Below are 18,553 nucleotides of genomic sequence, written 5' to 3' on the forward strand. Positions count from 1 at the left end.
CATATTATAGGTAATGACAATGGGGAAAATAATCCAATGGTCATAGTGCTGCCTTGGGAGCTTCCTTCTCTTCTGAAGACACTTTGCATCCATGAAAACAAAGCCTTTCTCTGCCACGTTTCCCCAACTGTAAATGTGAATAACTGCATCTCTTTACTATACAGGAATACAGGCTGTACCATCATTTTGGTACACCAATGACTTAAATGTCACGTTTAACTATTCCAGCAGTTTAGAGTGAGACGGACATACAAATACTTATGATAGACACCAAGATAAGTCAGAAATAGAGGTCTATACAGTTCTGCTTAGAAATTCCACCAAGCTCAGGTTATGCAGAAACTGCTCTTCATGCATAGTTCATAGTGCAGTTAAATTGTTCTCTGAACCTTACTTCTGTGGAGACCATTGAAAACCAATGTGGTCCACTGGGTAGTTGTTGTTTCTATAATTTAAACTTGGGTTTGAATCCAAGTTGAACTCATCTGTAAATTGAGAATGTTAATTACTGACAAAAATGGGCTATGTAGAACATGGTAGAAATACAGACATACACTGCAATTGTATACACTAACATCCTATGGAAGTTAGTGGGAACTGAGCAGGTTTGAAGGCAATAGTTGCAAAAGTCATTTGCATATTCATATGCAGGTGATTAATAACTGGGCCAACTGAGAATTTTCACACTTTAAACATTAAGCATGCCTACACATTAGACTGACATCAATGAGAATCAATGGGGGAAATATTCCTTTTGAACTACAGGAAGATTACCAGCTGAGGTTGCATTGCATCTGAAGTTATACCCCATTCAAATGAGGCAAATACAACAGAATTAAACACAAGCAAAATAATTGCACAGAGTTGATTTGTAAGAGCCATAGTGAGACAGCAGAATGAGGTAGTTATTGCCAGTAGCTTTCAGCATCTCACTCACAGTTTAAATATTTCACTCTTAGCACAATTTCTGTTGTCAGGATTACAAAATCAAACAAAAGGAATAGCAATAAATTAATTATCCATCGTGATTATTATCATATGATCCAAGCCAGAGGTGGGAAATGGCCAGCCTGTTGAGACCACGGAGCCTCACCACCTGAACTGCTGCTACTACTCCTTAACCCCCCATCCTACCCCATCATTTAGGTTTGAAAACCTAATTCACACCTATAGAAGACTACCTTCAAGCATAATTCCAGCACAGGAACATTTTCAGTGGAATTGCAGCTGGGGAAGGAGTTAACATTTAATAATGACTTTGGACTAGATATAAACTGATTTGATCGTTGTTTCTGTTCTCCAGGGCAGGGAATGCTGGGGAGCTCTAGCAGAGAATTCTGAGCACCTTAATCAAACTACAGTTCACTGGCTTTTTTGTGGGAGGCCATGCTAGTTAAATTGGTATAAGACCAATATATGTGGGTAAAATACGTAGCTATAGCATTAGTGTTTAAAGATTTGTATACACACCACCTTTTACAGCATTACTCTAGTGCAATTGCTATCAGCCCCGAATTGTACTGGAAGTTGGCTGAATTTACTTCCTAACATAATCTCATTTGCTCCCAGACATGTTATATTTCTCTACCAGGATGTCATAAAAATGACCTATCTATGGCAAGTGATCAATGTCCTATCCATAGCGTATAGGACATAAAGATACCTAACCGCAAACTAAGAGTGTCTGGTGGCTTCCAGGATTGTGTATGTTTCCTGATCCATGGGGGTCCCACCCACAAGGACAGCAAGGGGGAGGTCTGTAGCCCTTGGATTCAAAGCAAACAGGAAGGCAAGGCAAGGAAAGTTCAGCACCTTGGTGAGGGACCAGTGTGTGGGTTTGAGGACCACTGTTAGTGAACCTGCAGAACATCTAAGTCAGACATAGGCAAACTCGACCTTCCAGAAGTTTTGGGACTACAACTCCCATCATCCCTAGCTAACAGAAACAGTGGTCAGGGATAATGGGACTTGTAGTCCCAAAACATCTGGAGGACCAAGTTTGCCTATGCCTGATCTAAGTTGTCTAAGCAATGCCCTGAAGCAAAGGGCAAATCTTATAGCCTGGGCTAGGCAGAGGCTCCATTCCCTGAGTGCTACATATGGTCAGTTAAAGGGCCCTTTACCGCAGAAGCTGATGTCTTCTAGACCCTCGTATTTCAGTTTGTGGGGATCTCAGAGCTCTCTTGATCTTCCAAGGAGTCTGTGGTCCAAACATCAGGGTCTGATTTAGAGGAAGAGATGCAGACTCCAGTGTCCATGACTCCACATGGCATAGAAAAGAGAGTTGATCCATCTCATCCTTGGGACTGCCATTGTCAGAGGACTTTTTCTCCAAGGATTCCTAGATTCTACATGTTATGGAAGAAATACTACCACTTGCCACAGTGTTAACTTTTGGAAGCTTGTCCATACTGAATTTTAACTGTGCTATACTCCGTACTGAATATTATGTGAAGGAATATAATGTTAACAAATCCTAAGGCTAAACCCTAAGGCTTAGGGCTATTGTGGAGTCTGCCAGCAGCGATTCAAAATCAGCAAGGCCTAGACATAGAAGGGCTCATACACAGGTACAACACAAAAATATGGACAGAAGGAGGAGCCCATCCTTCTAAAACTGATTACCAGGGTGGTGCCAAGAACAGAGATCTATGGAGAGGGAGCAGGGGGGTATGCAAAACTACCCTCTTTTTTCAGAATTAAAGACCATGGAGGGGGGTAGCACCTGAAGGCAGTGTGGAAGACAGGGCATCAAAGGATGATTCAGGAACAAAGCATTCTGAGAGTTACTGCATAGTGAGCCACAGTGACCTACCTCAAGCTACCTAGGAGAACATTCAGGCAGAGAATTTTCTTGGTGTCAGGAGAACTGTCAACATATTCTATTTCTAGAAGTCAATTACTGTGCCTGTCCCTCTGCTTTACCCCACTAGCCCAAATAACAGTCAGCACTGGCAGCAAAGTCCAAACAGAAGATTGCTGGGCAGCAGAGGAAGATCATTTCACAACACCATGCAAAACTTCATGCTTTTTCTTTGTGAGTACAGTGGTACCTCTGGTTGCGAACGGGATCCGTTCCGGAGGCCCGTTCACAATATGAAAAGCCCGCAACCTGAAGCGCCGTATCTGCGCAGGTGTGCAGATTTGGTGCTTCTGCGCATGTGTGAGCGGCGAAACCCAGAAGTAATCCTTTCCAGTACTTCCAGGTCGCCGCAGGACACAACCTGAAAAAACGTAACATGAAGCAAACATAACATGTGGTATGACTGTTCTACTTTTAGTTTAGCACTAAATTGAGCAACCTAAATACCCAAGAACTTGCCTTGGGTGCAAGATGGAAGTACTTATATATCCATGCAACTAATTCCAGCCATCCCATTTGAAGTAGTTGAATTTCACATACTTTTCATTAATATTACATTTTCTCCAGGTGTCAGATCTTGAACGTAAGGTTGATATATTTATTTACTATGTTGCGCAAGGGTGTTTTAACATACATCTGCCTTTTTCTTCTAATGTGGCTATTTTAGCATAGGCAGTATCAAAAAGATAGATGAATCCTGCCCATGTAAGTAAAAGCAATGTCCTTTCATTCCAATTTGGAAGGTTTCAGCAGGGCTTGGAGAAGAATGAAAACCATCTGCTAATACCCATGTCTGCTTGCATTCTCCAATTCACTCTACCATGATCTGAGATGAAAGTATGTGCCTACAGACATTCCCAGGCCATGCAAGACCTATCAGCATATGTTTTCTAGCTTCCAAGATCTGAAAAGGCTGATGACATCAGGAACTACTTGATGTGCCAAAGACCTACTTCCAGATTTCTCTGGACATCTCCAGGTTATGTTAAACCTTACATTGCAAGTTGTTTCAGACCAAAACCCACCAAAATGCAATAGGTCCTAAGTCAGAAATAACTCTGCTCTAGTTGGCATCCTGGTCCGAAATCTAGTTGTAAACATTAATCAATTCCATCCATATACTGGTCTCCAACCATTTCCCACTGTTTACTTTGTGCAGGTTGGTATATGTCTCCACCATATTTTCTTATTTCCATGCTAAAATCTAGTGGCCAGTTCTGACTACTTAAAACCTGAGGAACTTTGCCACTCATGGTATGTAGAAAATCTAAATGGGAACCAAAAGCTAGACTGAGGGAATCCTCCAGCACAACATTCCAGCTGCTTTTGAAGTGTGAGTGTAGCAGTAACTCTAACAAAAATGCAATTACACTCCCATGGCGCCAGAACAGCTTCAGACATAACCCCATATTAAATTAGTATTAGTCTACATGTGTGCTATAGATTAGGAAGAAATGCACCCTGAAGTCTCAAATGGACATACTATGCATTCCTATTAGGAACACTGTTCAACATCTCAATCTGTCTCATACATCAAAGTGGCATGACCTTCTGAATTGTCTCTAGACTGGCTTGCACTGTCTGTGCTTTAATATGCACCCCTATACACATACATTTTTGAATATATTGGTAACAATTCATCATCAATAAAAGTTAAATCCTCCTTACTATCTACAGATTACTGAAACATCCTAACAAACTTGCTTCAAGGAGCAAATGAAAACATTTCTGGCACTATAACAAGCAGCTTTGTCTACAGTATAGATGAAATACATGGCCCAGTGGTTTATAGATCATTGCCTGATATAGATCACACATTCACTGGTGCTGGGCTAGAGCTGTCCTTCCAAGGTGGAGGAGCATGCTCACCCACTCCCCTCCACCACACAGATAACATCTAATGTGAGCAGGGCACTCCACTCACAAAAATGCCCTATCACACAGACAGGCCTAGTCCAGGTTGTCCTTTCTCCCCAACAGTGTGTGTTCATGAGTGAGGAAGGAGACTGTGTGAACTTGACATCCATACGAATAGATGTTTGTCTGGAGCTTGTGACACAAACGTGATGCCATTTGCATGGTGGAGGAATTAGAGCTAGCCCCCTCTTCCACCTTGCAAGAGCTGAACTGTCCCTGGCAAATGTAAGAACCGGGACTTTGTTACTAGAATTATCTAAGGTAATAATGTTTTCTGCATCTTCAGAGTTTGCCATTGCTAAATCTTAAGGACCTCCTGCCTGTAAACTGGCCCTGTAAAGCAGGAGTCAGCAAACTTTTACAGCAGGGCGCCAGTCCACTGTCCCTAAGACCTTATAGGGGGCCAGACTATATTTTGAAAAGAAAAAAAATGAACGAATTCCTATGCCCCACAAATAACCCAGAGATGCATTTTAAATACAAGGACACATTCCAGTCATGTAAAAAGATGCTGATTCCCGGACTGTCCATAGGCTGGATTTAGAAGGCGATTGGGCCAGATCTGGCCCCTGGGACTTAGTTTGCCTACCCATCCTGTAAACTGAGAACATTACTGAAAGCTGCAAACACCCTTTAAAAAAGTCACCATGGCAAAGGTTGTGAACCCCAGCACAGAACCCCCATACACAAGGGATGTTATGCTTAACTGTTGAGAATTGAGCATTTCATCTAAGGACTTTTGTTGACACATTCTGCGGAGTGTTCCATAGAGCTTTTGCAGCCATCCTTTAAGATGGCTTTTCTTGCAATCTTTCACTGTCTTCTTAATAATACTTCCCACACACGCTGAGGATTATCCTTCATAGAAATCTCTTCCAGAGTGATTTGTTAAATAGGGAAAGGATATAGACTTTAGCTAAGCAATTTTTTAAAATAACCTTCAGTGGGTTCTGAGTAGAGGTGACAGTTGAGGCAACAAGAACATTTACTGGAACTTCTTGCTCATTTGAGAGGCAGAGTTCAGCTACACTTTGCTTCCCAGACCATCAATATTTTAATCTCAATCTACACAAAGAACAACTTTGCCAGCCTAAATAAATAAATAAAGTCAGGTTAATTATTAATCTCAACTTCTGGCAATTGTGAACTACTCACTAAACACGCAATAAGGAAAAGGCTACTGTTTACCAATGAGAGTGTAAAGGCTTTGCATTGTTGACTTTAGGATTGCATTGTTTGCAACATGTTTCCTATTAAGATGAACAACTGCTTACATGTTTTGCAAGGAAGATCTCAGCTATGCCCTTTCTGCAACAACTTGGCTCCTGCAAACAACATTGGTAGCTCTTGTGTGTAGATGAGCTGCTGCTTGTAGATTGTGTTATTAACAAAGCATCAATTAAATATGCTTCAAACTAAATGCATGGTCATACTTAATCACGGAGCAAATATAATATATTTGAAGATATAAACTAACAGCAGGTCTGAACTACTGTCAATCCCAGCAACAGAATCACTCAGAAGAATGGTAGGTAACCTATGGAAAGAATATAACCCACAGGCGTCCCAAATAGTAACCAGAAGGATCTGTGGGATCTGTTTCTCTGAAAATCACATCTTTGATTGTTCTGGAATTGAGGGCAGAGCTTCAGCAACATGTTTTTTTAAAGTGTCCACAGGAGGTCCATCACCATAGCTCAAAAAACTGAGTAAAAGCCCTGCTTGTCCAATTTTTATTTCGGTTAGAATGCTTTCAATCTTGATTGTGCCCACTGAAGTCCTATCAGCAATTTTAAACTTTCTGGACCATTTATTCCTATATAAGACAGAAGGTGGATGCTTCAGCTTTCATTTCCGAACCAATCGGAATATACAACTCTCTTGAAAGATGTATTTAAGACTGCTCTGCAGGCCATTAACTATGGGGTTACTAACACTCCACTGATTAGGGTTCTGCATTATAAAATGCTAGCTTATGTCCTTATGGCACATTATAAGGGATATGAGGTTAATTTACACCATAATTTTACTTAAATGACAGGGAAAAGAAAGAGCTGCAGTCTAGATCGTATCCGCACTCAACATATGGGGAGAAGAAGGGATCTCTGTGGTTTTTTAAATCAGGAAAATAAACAGGGGAAAATTGGAACAAGGGGGCATGCAGTTCAGTGATCTCTTGCACTGGTCTAACCTTACAGGAGTTAATGAGACTGAATCAATATATATGGTCATCAGTCAATCTCTCAGAGGAGGGGCAGGCAGTTTCTTCAGTCAGAAGAGACAGGCCCTGCCTGGTAAAGCTATTCATGGCCTAGAGAAATTTGGGAAATGATGGCATTGCAGCCACAAGGATATCTTGCTTATGCTCCCCTGAACAGAAGATCTCAGCAAGTGCCAATCTCATTCCAAAACAGAAGGTCATGTGATGGACTTTCATACTAATTTCATCCTGGTATAAAGAGTAGTGGGAGAATCAAAGTATAGGCTGAATGCAGCCTGCAGGCTGTCAACTGGCCACTACTGTCTTAGAATATAGAAGCATTCCCTTTGGAAACAAAAATGTCATTAAAAGAAGAATGATACTAAGAGGTTTCCCCATGTGTATGCTTCTCTTCCAAGAATGTGTCTCTTGTCCCTGTGCATTGACTTTATGCACTGTCTAGGCATTTTTCCTTAAGAAATAAATTCTGGGACTTCTCAGTATACTCTGCTTGTGCATAACACACAGTACAGTCTTCACTCCATTTACTCTAAAGTAGCCCAAGGGAGCTCAAAACTACTCTGGAATCAGTAAACTGAAAACTGGCAGTCTGGTATACAATTTAATTAAACCTAAATACTTCTACTTTACAGCAGTTTAGTCTACTTCAATTCATTGGCTGCATAAACTTAAATCAGTAGTTCAACAAAATTGAGGAGTTAGCTGTTATCCTACTTTATATCCCCATGGTAATCCATAATGTAATTTCTGTAACCTTACAAGCAAGCTATGGGGACAAATTTTCATCTGTTTCACTGAATTAATGTGTCATACATTAAACACAAGGAATTTGAATTACACTGTATCTTACAGAAAACTTTTTACGGCATGCTGATAACAGTCAGTAGGAATCTATTGATTGAAGGAATGTGTTTAAGACACACATACTGGAATGCAGAGATATTGATTTTAATCCAGTAATTAATGGAAGAAGAGATAAATTGAAATGAAGACTGGTCACTGGTCATTAATCAGTTGACAGCTTTAGCAGTTATAGACTTACATGAGACTAGAGAGACCAGAGAGACTTGTGAACCACAGCTAAAGAAATACATCCTGCTTATCAACCAACCACTTCATAAAGTCTTTTTTCTAGGCTACAGTTCCTTGAAATTCAAACCACACACGATTTTTCACAAACATGCTTGATCCAATCAAAACTTCATTTTGTATCTCTCTTTTTCCAGGGCCAAGAGATTCAAGACCCTCTCTACTCTCTGTCTTGAATAATCCTGTAAAATGTGGTTTACTTTTACTGGGTACATTTAACTGGAAATAATTCCCACTGAAATCAGTGGAACTTTCTTCTGGGTAACCAGGCACAACAGTGATTTGTTAGCCAATGACACAGAAATTCAAGGAACCACTTGCATCTCCCAAGATAAAATAAACATCTAGAACTAGAGCAGTCCACAGCCCAACTGCTTCTTAGTAGACTAACCAAAGTGCTTTGGAACCAAACTAGATGCTTTTTAGACCATAGTGATAATGATTACTCATTTATTATTTTCTACAAGAGGGAGAAGGCAGCTTCCTGGTCAAAGGAAGGAAGAACTTTGCCTTCGATAACAACCCTTTATGCCACTATGTGAGGATCAAGGTTCCCAAATAGAGTACTGCAGAGCCTTATGCCCATCAGCCTGCAGTACAATATTTTTGCACTGGACACCACAAGGCCAAGCAATTAAGGGAGAAGAGGAATTTAGACAAGCACAACAGGCATGTAGTTTCCATGCAACTCTTTCAGTTCCATTCAGAAATACACACCCTTTCCTGCAGTGGTGATTGGTTATTTTAAGATCTGTGCAGAAATTTCAGAGCAGATTACAAACTCTTTCCAGTGGATTCTTGTGATAAGCTACATAACTTCTCTACAAGAAGTAGAGTCGACTTTAGAGGCAGCAGCAAAATACCTCCTAAAGGTTTCTGAGATTAGGTTTCCTAATCCAAATCATCCTATCCCGAAGGGGTGGACTCTGGGAAGGCAAAGACACCTCTGCCCCCCTCCCCCACTATTTCATTCCTGGTAGAGTTCCCAAACTTTCTCCAGGGACAGATTTGACCCCCATCCCGCTAGTAAGGGAGAAGCCCTGCATCTTGTCCGGATGCAGAAGTCGCTAAGCAGCTGCTCACCTCTGGTGGCCATCTGCAAGAACAGACGGGGCTGGGAGGCTCTGATCGCCGCTGATAAACTGCCTTCTCTGCCCTGGAAGGACGCCTTCCTCTCGGGCATCAGCCGGATCCTCAGCCTGCCTTCTCCAGAGCGGATCCACCAGCTGAATTCCTCGGTCAGGGTGAACTCGATCTGGCGTGCCTCTGCCTGGGCTCCTTCCCCGGCAGGATGCCACGCGCAGTCCTCCCGCAGGTTGGCTTCTCCCACTTCCAGCACCAGCTGCTTGGCGCGGCGCAGCTTCCTCACCGAGCCGCCTTTCAGCACCTTGGACGGGGCTCTGGCGCGGCCAGCAGGCGCCGCCGACCCGCTCCTGGGGAGCCAAGAGCTGACCGCGCGCAGCAGCGGCTGGCAGGCGAGCACCAGGCTGCAGCGCGCCTTGAACCCGCCCAAGGGTTCCCCGCCGCCCAGCACCAGCTCCCGCAGGTAGGTCCGGAACAGAGAAGGCACGATGAAATCCATGGCCAGGCTTTTCCTCTGCTGCCGGGAGAAACTCGGCGCATCCCGCTGCGGCGGGCGGGAGCCCGGAGGGGAGCTCCCCGCTTCCCGGGGCACCGCTTGGGCGGCCAAGGCGGCCAGAACGGCCAGAAAGAAGAACCGCGGCAGACCGGCGGCGTTCATCTTGCCATGGAATGGAGCGGGCGGGGAAGAGGCGAGAGTCCGAAAAGTAAGCTTCCTCCCGCTTCAGGCACCAGCGGGAACCAACTGGCCGCTGAGGCGGATCCTCCTGAAGCGGAGCCACCAGCCGCACACGAGGCGGATTCGCGCTCCAATCACCGCCGCCACCAGACGCGCCCGAGACGGTCTAAACGTCCCGCCACATCCTTGTGGCAGCCTCTTCCCTGAAGAGGCAGGAGGAAGGTGGAGGCGGGGGCGCTTGCCTCGACCTCGCGCCCAGCCGCTTGCAGGCGGCGACAGGAACGCGCGCGCGCGCCCCTGACCGCCGGAGATTCGTTTTTGTTTTTAAAACAGGGGAACGGACCGCGCGTTTTCCCTCGCGCTTCGCCAAGTCTGTGGAGAAAGCCAAACCCCGCCGTCCGCTTGGTGTCTGTGGGGGGCGGCGGAACCTTCCCCTGAGCGGGTTCCTGGGGGCCAGAGAACCGCCTCTCTCCGGATTCCTCGCGCCTCTGCCCGGCTTTGAGAGTTGCAAGGGGGCGGCGCGCAGCGTCTCTTCAAGTCCCGCGTCGTCCAGACGTCTCGGGAAGCGACGGGGCCCCCGCTGCTGGCCCGCTGGCGCGACTCTCCCAGGCCCCGGCGAGCGCTCTCCTTTCCCTCCTCGCCGGGTTCTCCGGCGCAGGCTCCTTGCCCGGAGGTTCCCCCGAGTCGTTTGGCCCCGAGTCGGCCGGAACAGGCACTGAGCTCCCTTCGCAGCCTGGGCTCTTCTTCTTCGACTTCCCTGCGCCCTGGCAGGTGACGGAGGAGCTCCTTTTTGGCGGGAACAGCGGGCCTTTCGAATTACCTCAGGACTCGCCGTCGCTTTCTTCAGACTGGCCGGTCGCCGCGGCAGGTGAGACGCTCATTCTCATCCGGTTGCCCGCCCACCCTTCCCTCTCTCGCTCCTTTTTCTGAAGGTTTCGCTTCCAGCCGGAAAGGCAACTGCTACTTCTACTATTGCCGCCGCCGCCACTACTAGTAGTCGAGACTCCTACTCCACGTTTGCTTGGCGCTTCAGCCTCGCTCTCTTCTATCTGCGGGCACCACCGCTGCGAAGATTTTTCACAGGCTCCAACTACCCGCCACAACCCTGGCATTACCCTGTGAGCGCTGACATCACGCACGAGCGCGGCTGCTGGCAGCCAATGGCCATTTCGGAGGAATTCATTATGCAAATGAACAGAGGTAGTGGGAGGGAGGCGCGAGCTGGAGAACAGCCGGCCATTGAGAAAAGCAATGAGATACACGCTCGCTCGCTCGCTCGCTCGCTCTCGTTCTCCTCTCATTCGCTCTCCCTCGTTCATTTCGCTGATGGCAGAACAGGCTGGCTGTTTTAGGCAAATGAGAGAGCCCTGCCTTGAAGGGAAATTTGCAACTGTGCACTTTCCCTAATTATGCATTAAAAGATTAAGCGGATCAAGCGAAAGAAAAAAGAGGAGGACAAGTCCCTATGACATAGTACAGGGTGTGCATAGGAGGGCTTTAACTCAAGGCTTCTCTTAGTGCCCTAACAATATATAAATCTCCGTCTTCTGTAGAACACAGATGGGGGAATAAAGAAGACTGTGAGGTCTAGTGTACTGGCAGAGCATTGTAGGATTAACTATCTCACAAACAGAGGCAGTGAGCAGACCTGCTGCTAAATAGTGGTGGAGGTGAGCACATGCAGTTCAGAATGTGTCACGCCAATGTAAGGCAAGTCTAGATCATGCCAAATGTGCCCCTGAGCTCATTTTCCCCACTCGCAGGGCAGGGGACACCAAACTCTTGAGACCTGAGGGCACATTTTAAATTGTATTTGTTTGTTAGATTTATATACCACCCTTCAACATAAGATCTCAGGGTGGTTCACAGAATAAAATACAGGATAAAGGTAAAGGTACCCCTGCCAGTACGGGCCAGTCGTGTCTGACTCTGGGGTTGCGCGCCCATCTCGCTTAAGAGGCCGGGGGCCAGCGCTGTCCGAAGACACTTCCGGGTCACGTGGCCAGTGTGACAAGCTGCATCTGGCGAGCCAGCGCAGCACACGGAAACGCCGTTTACCTTCCCGCTGGTAAGCGGTCCCTATTTATCTACTTGCACCCGGGGGTGCTTTCAAACTGCTAGGTTGGCAGGTGCTGGGACCGAGCAACGGGAGCGCACCCCGCCGCAGGGATTTGAACCGCCAACCTGACGATCGGCAAGTCCTAGGCGCTGAGGCTTTTACCCACAGCGCCAACCGCGTCCCAAAATACAGGATAAAAACAAGTAAATAAGTAAAGCAAAACGGGCGGGGGACACCTTCCTACAAACACATTTAAAAGGCCTGGTTGAAGAGGAACGTTTTCACCTGGTGCCTAAAAATATTTTATGAAAGTGCCGGGGGAGAGCATTCTACAAATGGGGAGCTACTACAGATGGCAAATTCAGGGCCAACAAGAAGAAATACTTCATTGCACCACATACAGTGGAACTTGCAACTAAAGGATGCAGTGATGGCTTCAAAACGTTGTTTAAATAGATCAAAATTAGCTATAGAGGCCCAGGGATCAATCATACTTTGGACTGATCCAGCAGGGTGCTTCTAATGAATGTTCTTCAGTGCTATTCTCTAGAGACCACCTAATTGATTTGCTTTTGTGATCTTCTGTGAGCATTCAAGAAGACTGGGGTCAAAGTCAAAGGCACTTAACCCATCACTAGCCCTGAGCTGAGCTTGAGTTCCTGTAGCTCAGTGGTAGAGCATCCACTTTTCATTCAGGAGGGCCCTGGTTCAATCCCCAGCATTTCCAGGTAGGGCTAGGAATGTCCTGAAGCTCTGGAGAGCCACTGAGAATCAGAAGAGACGATACTGAGCTACGTGGGCCAATGGTCTGATTTGGTTTAAGACAGCTCCCAGTGATCCTTTCTTTTAAAAAAACAACCCCACAGAATCTATATTTGATGCAGTCCAGTCTCCTATGAATGTCTCCTGGGAAACAGGGCTGTCTCTACCATAGACACACAGCTGCCTAGGTCCCCAGGATGTAGAATTTAGGGAGTGCCCGTTATGCTGGAAACATCCAGTGCTCTTCACTGCTTCTGATATGGCCAGCTCTCCACACAATTTGTGGCGTGCCTCAAGCCACTGACAGCACAAGAGGTTCTGCAGCACATGCTCAACACAAGCTCTCACTTACCTCTATACTAAAGTGCAAACAAAGCAGAGACATCACCTTGCCAACAAAGGTCCATATAGTTAAAGCCATGGTTTTCCCAGTAGTGATGTATGGAAGTGAGAGCTGGACCATAAAGAAGGCTGATCGCCAAAGAATTGATGCTTTTGAATTATGGTGCTGGAGGAGACTCTTGAGAGTCCCATGGACTGCAAGAAGATCAAACTTATCCATTCTGAAGGAAATCAGCCCTGAGTGCTCACTGGAAGGACAGATCGTGAAGCTGAGGCTCCAATACTTTGGCCACCTCATGAGAAGAGAAGACTCCCTGGAGAAGACACTGATGTTGGGAAAGATGGAGGGCACAAGGAGAAGGGGACGACAGAGGACGAGATGGTTGGACAGTGTTCTTGAAGCTACTAACATGAGTCTGACCAAACTGCGGGAGGCAGTGGAAGACAGAAGTGCCTGGCTTGCTCTGGTCCATGGGGTCACGAAGAGTCGGACACGACTAAACGACTAAACAACAACAAAGTGCAAACTGCAAACAAAACCACTTGCACCGGCCCTGTAAGCCAATGAGTTCAATAAGGCTATCTCAGAGAATCCTCGGAATAAATTTTGGTTTTATACAAGTCTTTTCCAAGAAAGGAAAAAAATAAGTTCAGGTGGACCACCCACTCCCACCAAACTGCTTGTGAGGCTCTCTGACCTTCCTTCCGACCCAATAAAACTCCCCTTCCCACCCACTTCTGGTGACAGAGGATGAGAGGAATTAAGGGAAAGGAGTTATCTCCCATGCCTTGCCCCCTTCTTCACCAGCACCCTTCAAGCCACTACACTCTATACCAGGTGCAACTAATCTGGGGAATGCAAATTTCCCATGGACTACTGACATCCATGGTTGTCTTTGGGTCTTGTTCTTGGCACACTTGTTCTTGAGTGCTGCAGGGAAAAAATACCCTTCTGTTCCTTACTCTCTCTGTGCCACCAGAACATTAGCAGATCCTTGCTAAGTGGTAGGCTGGAGGATTTTTGGTAGGTGAGATATAGCAGGAGTTCAGTTGGGAGGGGGAAAGCATTTGTATTATTTTCTTTTGCTTGGATAAAAATTTGAGGCCAGCATTACATGCCCCTACAATGGCATGTAACAGAAAACATAAGTTTTCACTAGTTACAAAAAGGGAAAGGAAAAGAAAACGATTGAACCTCTACACTTGCATTTAAAGCTTTCTATTGAGCAAAACTTTCCTGACCTTTCCCCTTTGCAAAAACTAGTTGATCTAATCGAATCTCACAGGGCTGATGCCTGAGACTACCAGATCACTATTAGGTTTAAAATTCTGAACTTCTGGAAAAAAATCTGTCTATGACTTGTGTGCACAAATCCGTTTTCTCTGCACCAGGTGTGCTCCCACTGTTGGTTTGGGAAGCAGTGTACAAACAGCATTAGCCACAATCCACACCTATCCTGCCATTTCTATGAAATACAGTGTTTTGATGCATTCCCCCACCCACCCCACCCCACCACCCAAACAGCTTCAGTCCAAATTGGGGAAAAGAATGACCTAGCTACAAAAAAAGCTGGTGGTTGTGTACACAACCTAGATCTGTTTGAAAGATCGAAGTGTAATTTTTTTCCACCTCCGTTTGGCAGAGGGTTTCATGGAAGGTCACGTATGTGTGGCTTTTCCTGCCAGGTGAAGATTAATAGCCTCTGCACTGGGGTGACTTTCACACTAACATGTATTTATTCCTTCGACTTTATAAATAATAAAAAGGTGAGCATCGTTTGTAAAGCATTTCCAGTGTAGGAGGTACAATGCAAGTCAATATATCAATGTTATTTCCAGTCTTTGGAGAAGGTTGCCCAACTTGCTAGTCAAACACCTGGTGAGCAGCATCAACATCCAGCTTTCTGTTTCATTTAATAAAGGAAATAAAAGATGAGGGTTTTACAAGTAAATGCCTTTTACCACTGAGGCATTGCCATAACTACCAGCCACCTTTGAAGGCAACAGTTTTCTAGATAAGGCATGAACCCTGATCTAGAAAACTGTTGCCTTCGAAAGTGGCTGGTGGTTATGGCAAGGTCTCAACAGTAAAAGGAAGAGCACTCATACTATTCTCTTCCTTTCTAGCTTTCTGACATAAGGCTGATCTTTTTCAGGTATCTTTTGGAGTATGATGACTCCTTAACTGACAAACAAATGCTGTTCCTGCTTACTTTGTGTGTTTGGTTTGGCTTCTGCTGCTTTTATTAGTTTGCTGCCTTGAGTTTTATGCAATGGTTTTAATTTCTGCTCTTTTTAGTTACCAGTATGTACTTTAAGCTGCCTTGGAGATTTTCAATCAAAAGGCAGCATAGATCTGTTTTAATAAACAAACTAAAACATATGCTCAGAGGCAGTATACTTTTCATGTCTAGACAAAAACAATAGAGGTTGCTGAGAAGTTGAGATTTCATCTGACACCAGCTCTGAAAATTGATTCCATCCTTGGGATTGTCAGCATGATTTTTCCTCTTCCTCAATGGGCTCCTGTACCTGTAATACCTGGGTGACATGCAAACATACAGCAACTGTAGGAATTGGGAATTCAGCTTGTGGTAGTTGCTATTGATTAGATGTTTCCTTGTGCATATAGTGCCATTGATGTACACAGTGTATACATGCCAGTAACAGAGCGAGTAATATTAAATATCAACTTATTTTTTAATGCACACCAACAGCAGCACAAGGTACATGAGTCCTGCTTGTTTGCCCAGAGGTATAATGTGGTAAAAAATGAGATGTGAAAGAGATTGGGGCTGGGAGATTATTATTCAGAGTTATTGCAAATGCATTCATATCATAGCATGCTTTCTGGAACCAAACCCTGGCCACCCCTGGCTCAACCTACCAATTTATTTATTAATGATATTTATTCTATTTATATCCTGTCTTTCTTCCATGATGGAAAGGCAAGGCAGTGTACATGGTATTCTTCAGCACTCTCCCAGGCTGGATGACTGGAACAGACTAAATGTGGGGTTGTCCTCAAAAGTGATCCAGAAACTTCAATGGGTCAAAAATGCAATTCAAGTTACCGCCATTTAGAACATACATAACCCCAGTTTTGAAACAGCACCATTGGTTTGTCTCCAGCCCCAATTCAAGGTGCAGCTTGAATTGATCAAAGCAATAAACAACTGAGGTCCAAAATATCTGAAAGATTGGCTCCTTCCCTACAGACCCTCTGATGTATGAACCGGACGCTCTTAGTAGTTCCACCACCCTCAGAAATTTGGGGAGCAGTGGCCCAGAAGAGGGCATTCTCTGTGGCTGCGGCTAAACTGTGAAATTCCCTCCCTACAGGTGCATCTGGTACCTTCATTATATGGTTTCTCCCATTAGCTGAAGATGCACCTTTTTACCCTGGCCTTTGACACTTGAGATGTGTGTTTTAGGACTCATCTTATTTTCTTGATTATAATTTGTTTTTAACAGTTCTTAATATTGTACCAGTGTGAGAGAGCCAGTGTGGTGTAGTGGTTAAGAGCAGTAGTCTCGTAATCTGGGGAACTGGGTTCGTGTCTCCGCTCCTCCACATGCAGCTGCGGGGTGACCTTAGGCCAGTCACACTTCTTTGAAGTCTCTCAGCCCCACTCACCTCACAGAGTGTTTGTTGTGGGGGAGGAAGGGAAAGGAGAATGTTAGCTGCTTTGAGACTCCTTCGGGTAGTGATAAAGCGGGATATCAAATCCAAACTCTTCTTCTACTACTACTACTTCTAAATTGTTGTAACCTGCCCTGGGACTTCATACTGAAGGGTGGGTAAGAAATCTAAAGAGCAACAACCACAGCCTATTGAGTTTTGCACTTCTGCACATACCGAGGACACAGGTGACCGGCGGTAGGAATGCTTATGAATACCAGTTGTTTGAAACCACAGGAGGGGAGAATGCTGCTGTGCTTGGGTTCTGCTTTCAGGTTTCTCACAGTCGTCTAGTTTGCATGAACAGGATGCTGGACTAGATGGGCCATTAACCTGATCCAGCGGACTCTTCTTAGTTTTCATTACAACCCACAGTCTGCTGTTCGCTTAAAAAAAACACCCAACAACCTGAAATGCTGGTACCAAAAGCCTCAAAAGCTTTCTAATCTATCCAATCCCCTTTTAATTATTCCTTTAAAAAAACCTTTTAACTCCCCAAGAGATAAGACATTTGAAAAATTAAATAACACCATAACAACACCGACAACTCCCCCCATAGATATTCATGTTTATTACACATCCAGATGGCACACCTGTGAACAGTGATTATCTTCCAATTGCATTTTTTGTTCAGTGCCTTAGGGTTGTAGTCCTACTCAGGGTACACCCACTGAAGTTAACAGACATGACTAATTACAGGTAGGTAGCCGTGGTGGTCTGCCGTAATCGAAACAAGATAAAAAAATTCCTTCCAGTAGCACCTTAGAGACCAACTAAGATTGTTATTGGTATGAGCTTTCGTGTGCATGCATGGTATCTGAAGAAGTGTGCATGCACACGAAAGCTCATACCAATAGCAAACTTAGTTGGTCTCTAAGGTGCTACTGGAAGGAATTTTTTTATTTTGTTTAGACATGACTAACTTAGGTTCATTATTTCAGTTCATTTACTCTGAAAAGAACTTAGCTAGAGCCAACCCTTAGTAGTTCTAAGGGACTTAAAAACAACCACCTACAATTATACACACAATATAATACTTCTTTTTAAAAGTTCATGACGGAATGGAGCGGATATGATCCCTCATTCATGAGTAGCTAAATTATTTACTTACATAAACCACATTGAGCATCATTTGAGCAAAAGTTGTGCCACAAATTTTACAATTCAATTAACACATGAATTATAGTTTTGGGCAATGCTGGCAACACCATATCAGTAATGGTATCCAATAACTGAGGCAGAACCAAGACACAAAACGCTTTATTTTAAAAGTATAAAAGATAACAACAGCAAGAGGATTGAGCACCTGGGTCTGAGTTGCCCCGCATTGCTACTTCCTTTCATAGTAGGGGGTAAGGGGCCTATGGCCCTCCAGATACTGGACTCCAACTTGAATCAACTTCAGCCAGAATAGCAAATAGCCAGAGATCATTGGAGTTCGTGCTCAGTAATATCTGGAGTTTATAGTCCCATCTGCCATAAAGGTATACTACCTACAAAATGTCTACTTCAGTAGTAGTCCTGACACCATCACCTAGCATGGCCAGTAAATTCTGAGGCTCAAAGACTCCAGTGGGCCAACTGACACCTTTGATGTGTCCACATTCCCTGCCCCCTTTTGTCTGAGTCTTGGGATTCAGCTATACAGCTGCAAATAAAATGTTTTAAGTGTGTTATGAAGTGCAATATACAAATGTGACACTAGATGGCAACAGTGAGCTATGGCAAAATCGATGTGTTTTTCAAAACTTTTTTTAAAAAAGCATTTTCACAGTGTTTTTTCAATATGTGTGTACATTCCACCTTGGAGTATTTGGTGCAACTTATCCTTCCGCACAGACCAACACAACACTGTCAGT

The 18,553-nt window shown here is 44.6% G+C and overlaps 1 protein-coding gene across 1 annotated transcript in view; it reads right to left on the reverse strand.

The window, feature by feature from the left end:
• The window catches only part of ALK (ALK receptor tyrosine kinase), a 579,386-nt gene extending 569,013 nt beyond the window's left edge, over nucleotides 1-10,373 (reverse strand). The window contains exon 1 of the mRNA XM_053382982.1: nucleotides 9,174-10,373. Within this exon, the coding sequence (XP_053238957.1) occupies nucleotides 9,174-9,831 (658 nt within the window). The 5' untranslated portion in view covers nucleotides 9,832-10,373. The remainder of the gene's footprint in view (nucleotides 1-9,173) is intronic.
• Nucleotides 10,374-18,553: the final 8,180 nt, after the last annotated feature.

This window comes from Podarcis raffonei, chromosome 3 (genome assembly GCF_027172205.1).
Source record: "Podarcis raffonei isolate rPodRaf1 chromosome 3, rPodRaf1.pri, whole genome shotgun sequence".
Classification (NCBI taxonomy): Eukaryota; Metazoa; Chordata; class Lepidosauria; order Squamata; family Lacertidae; genus Podarcis; species Podarcis raffonei.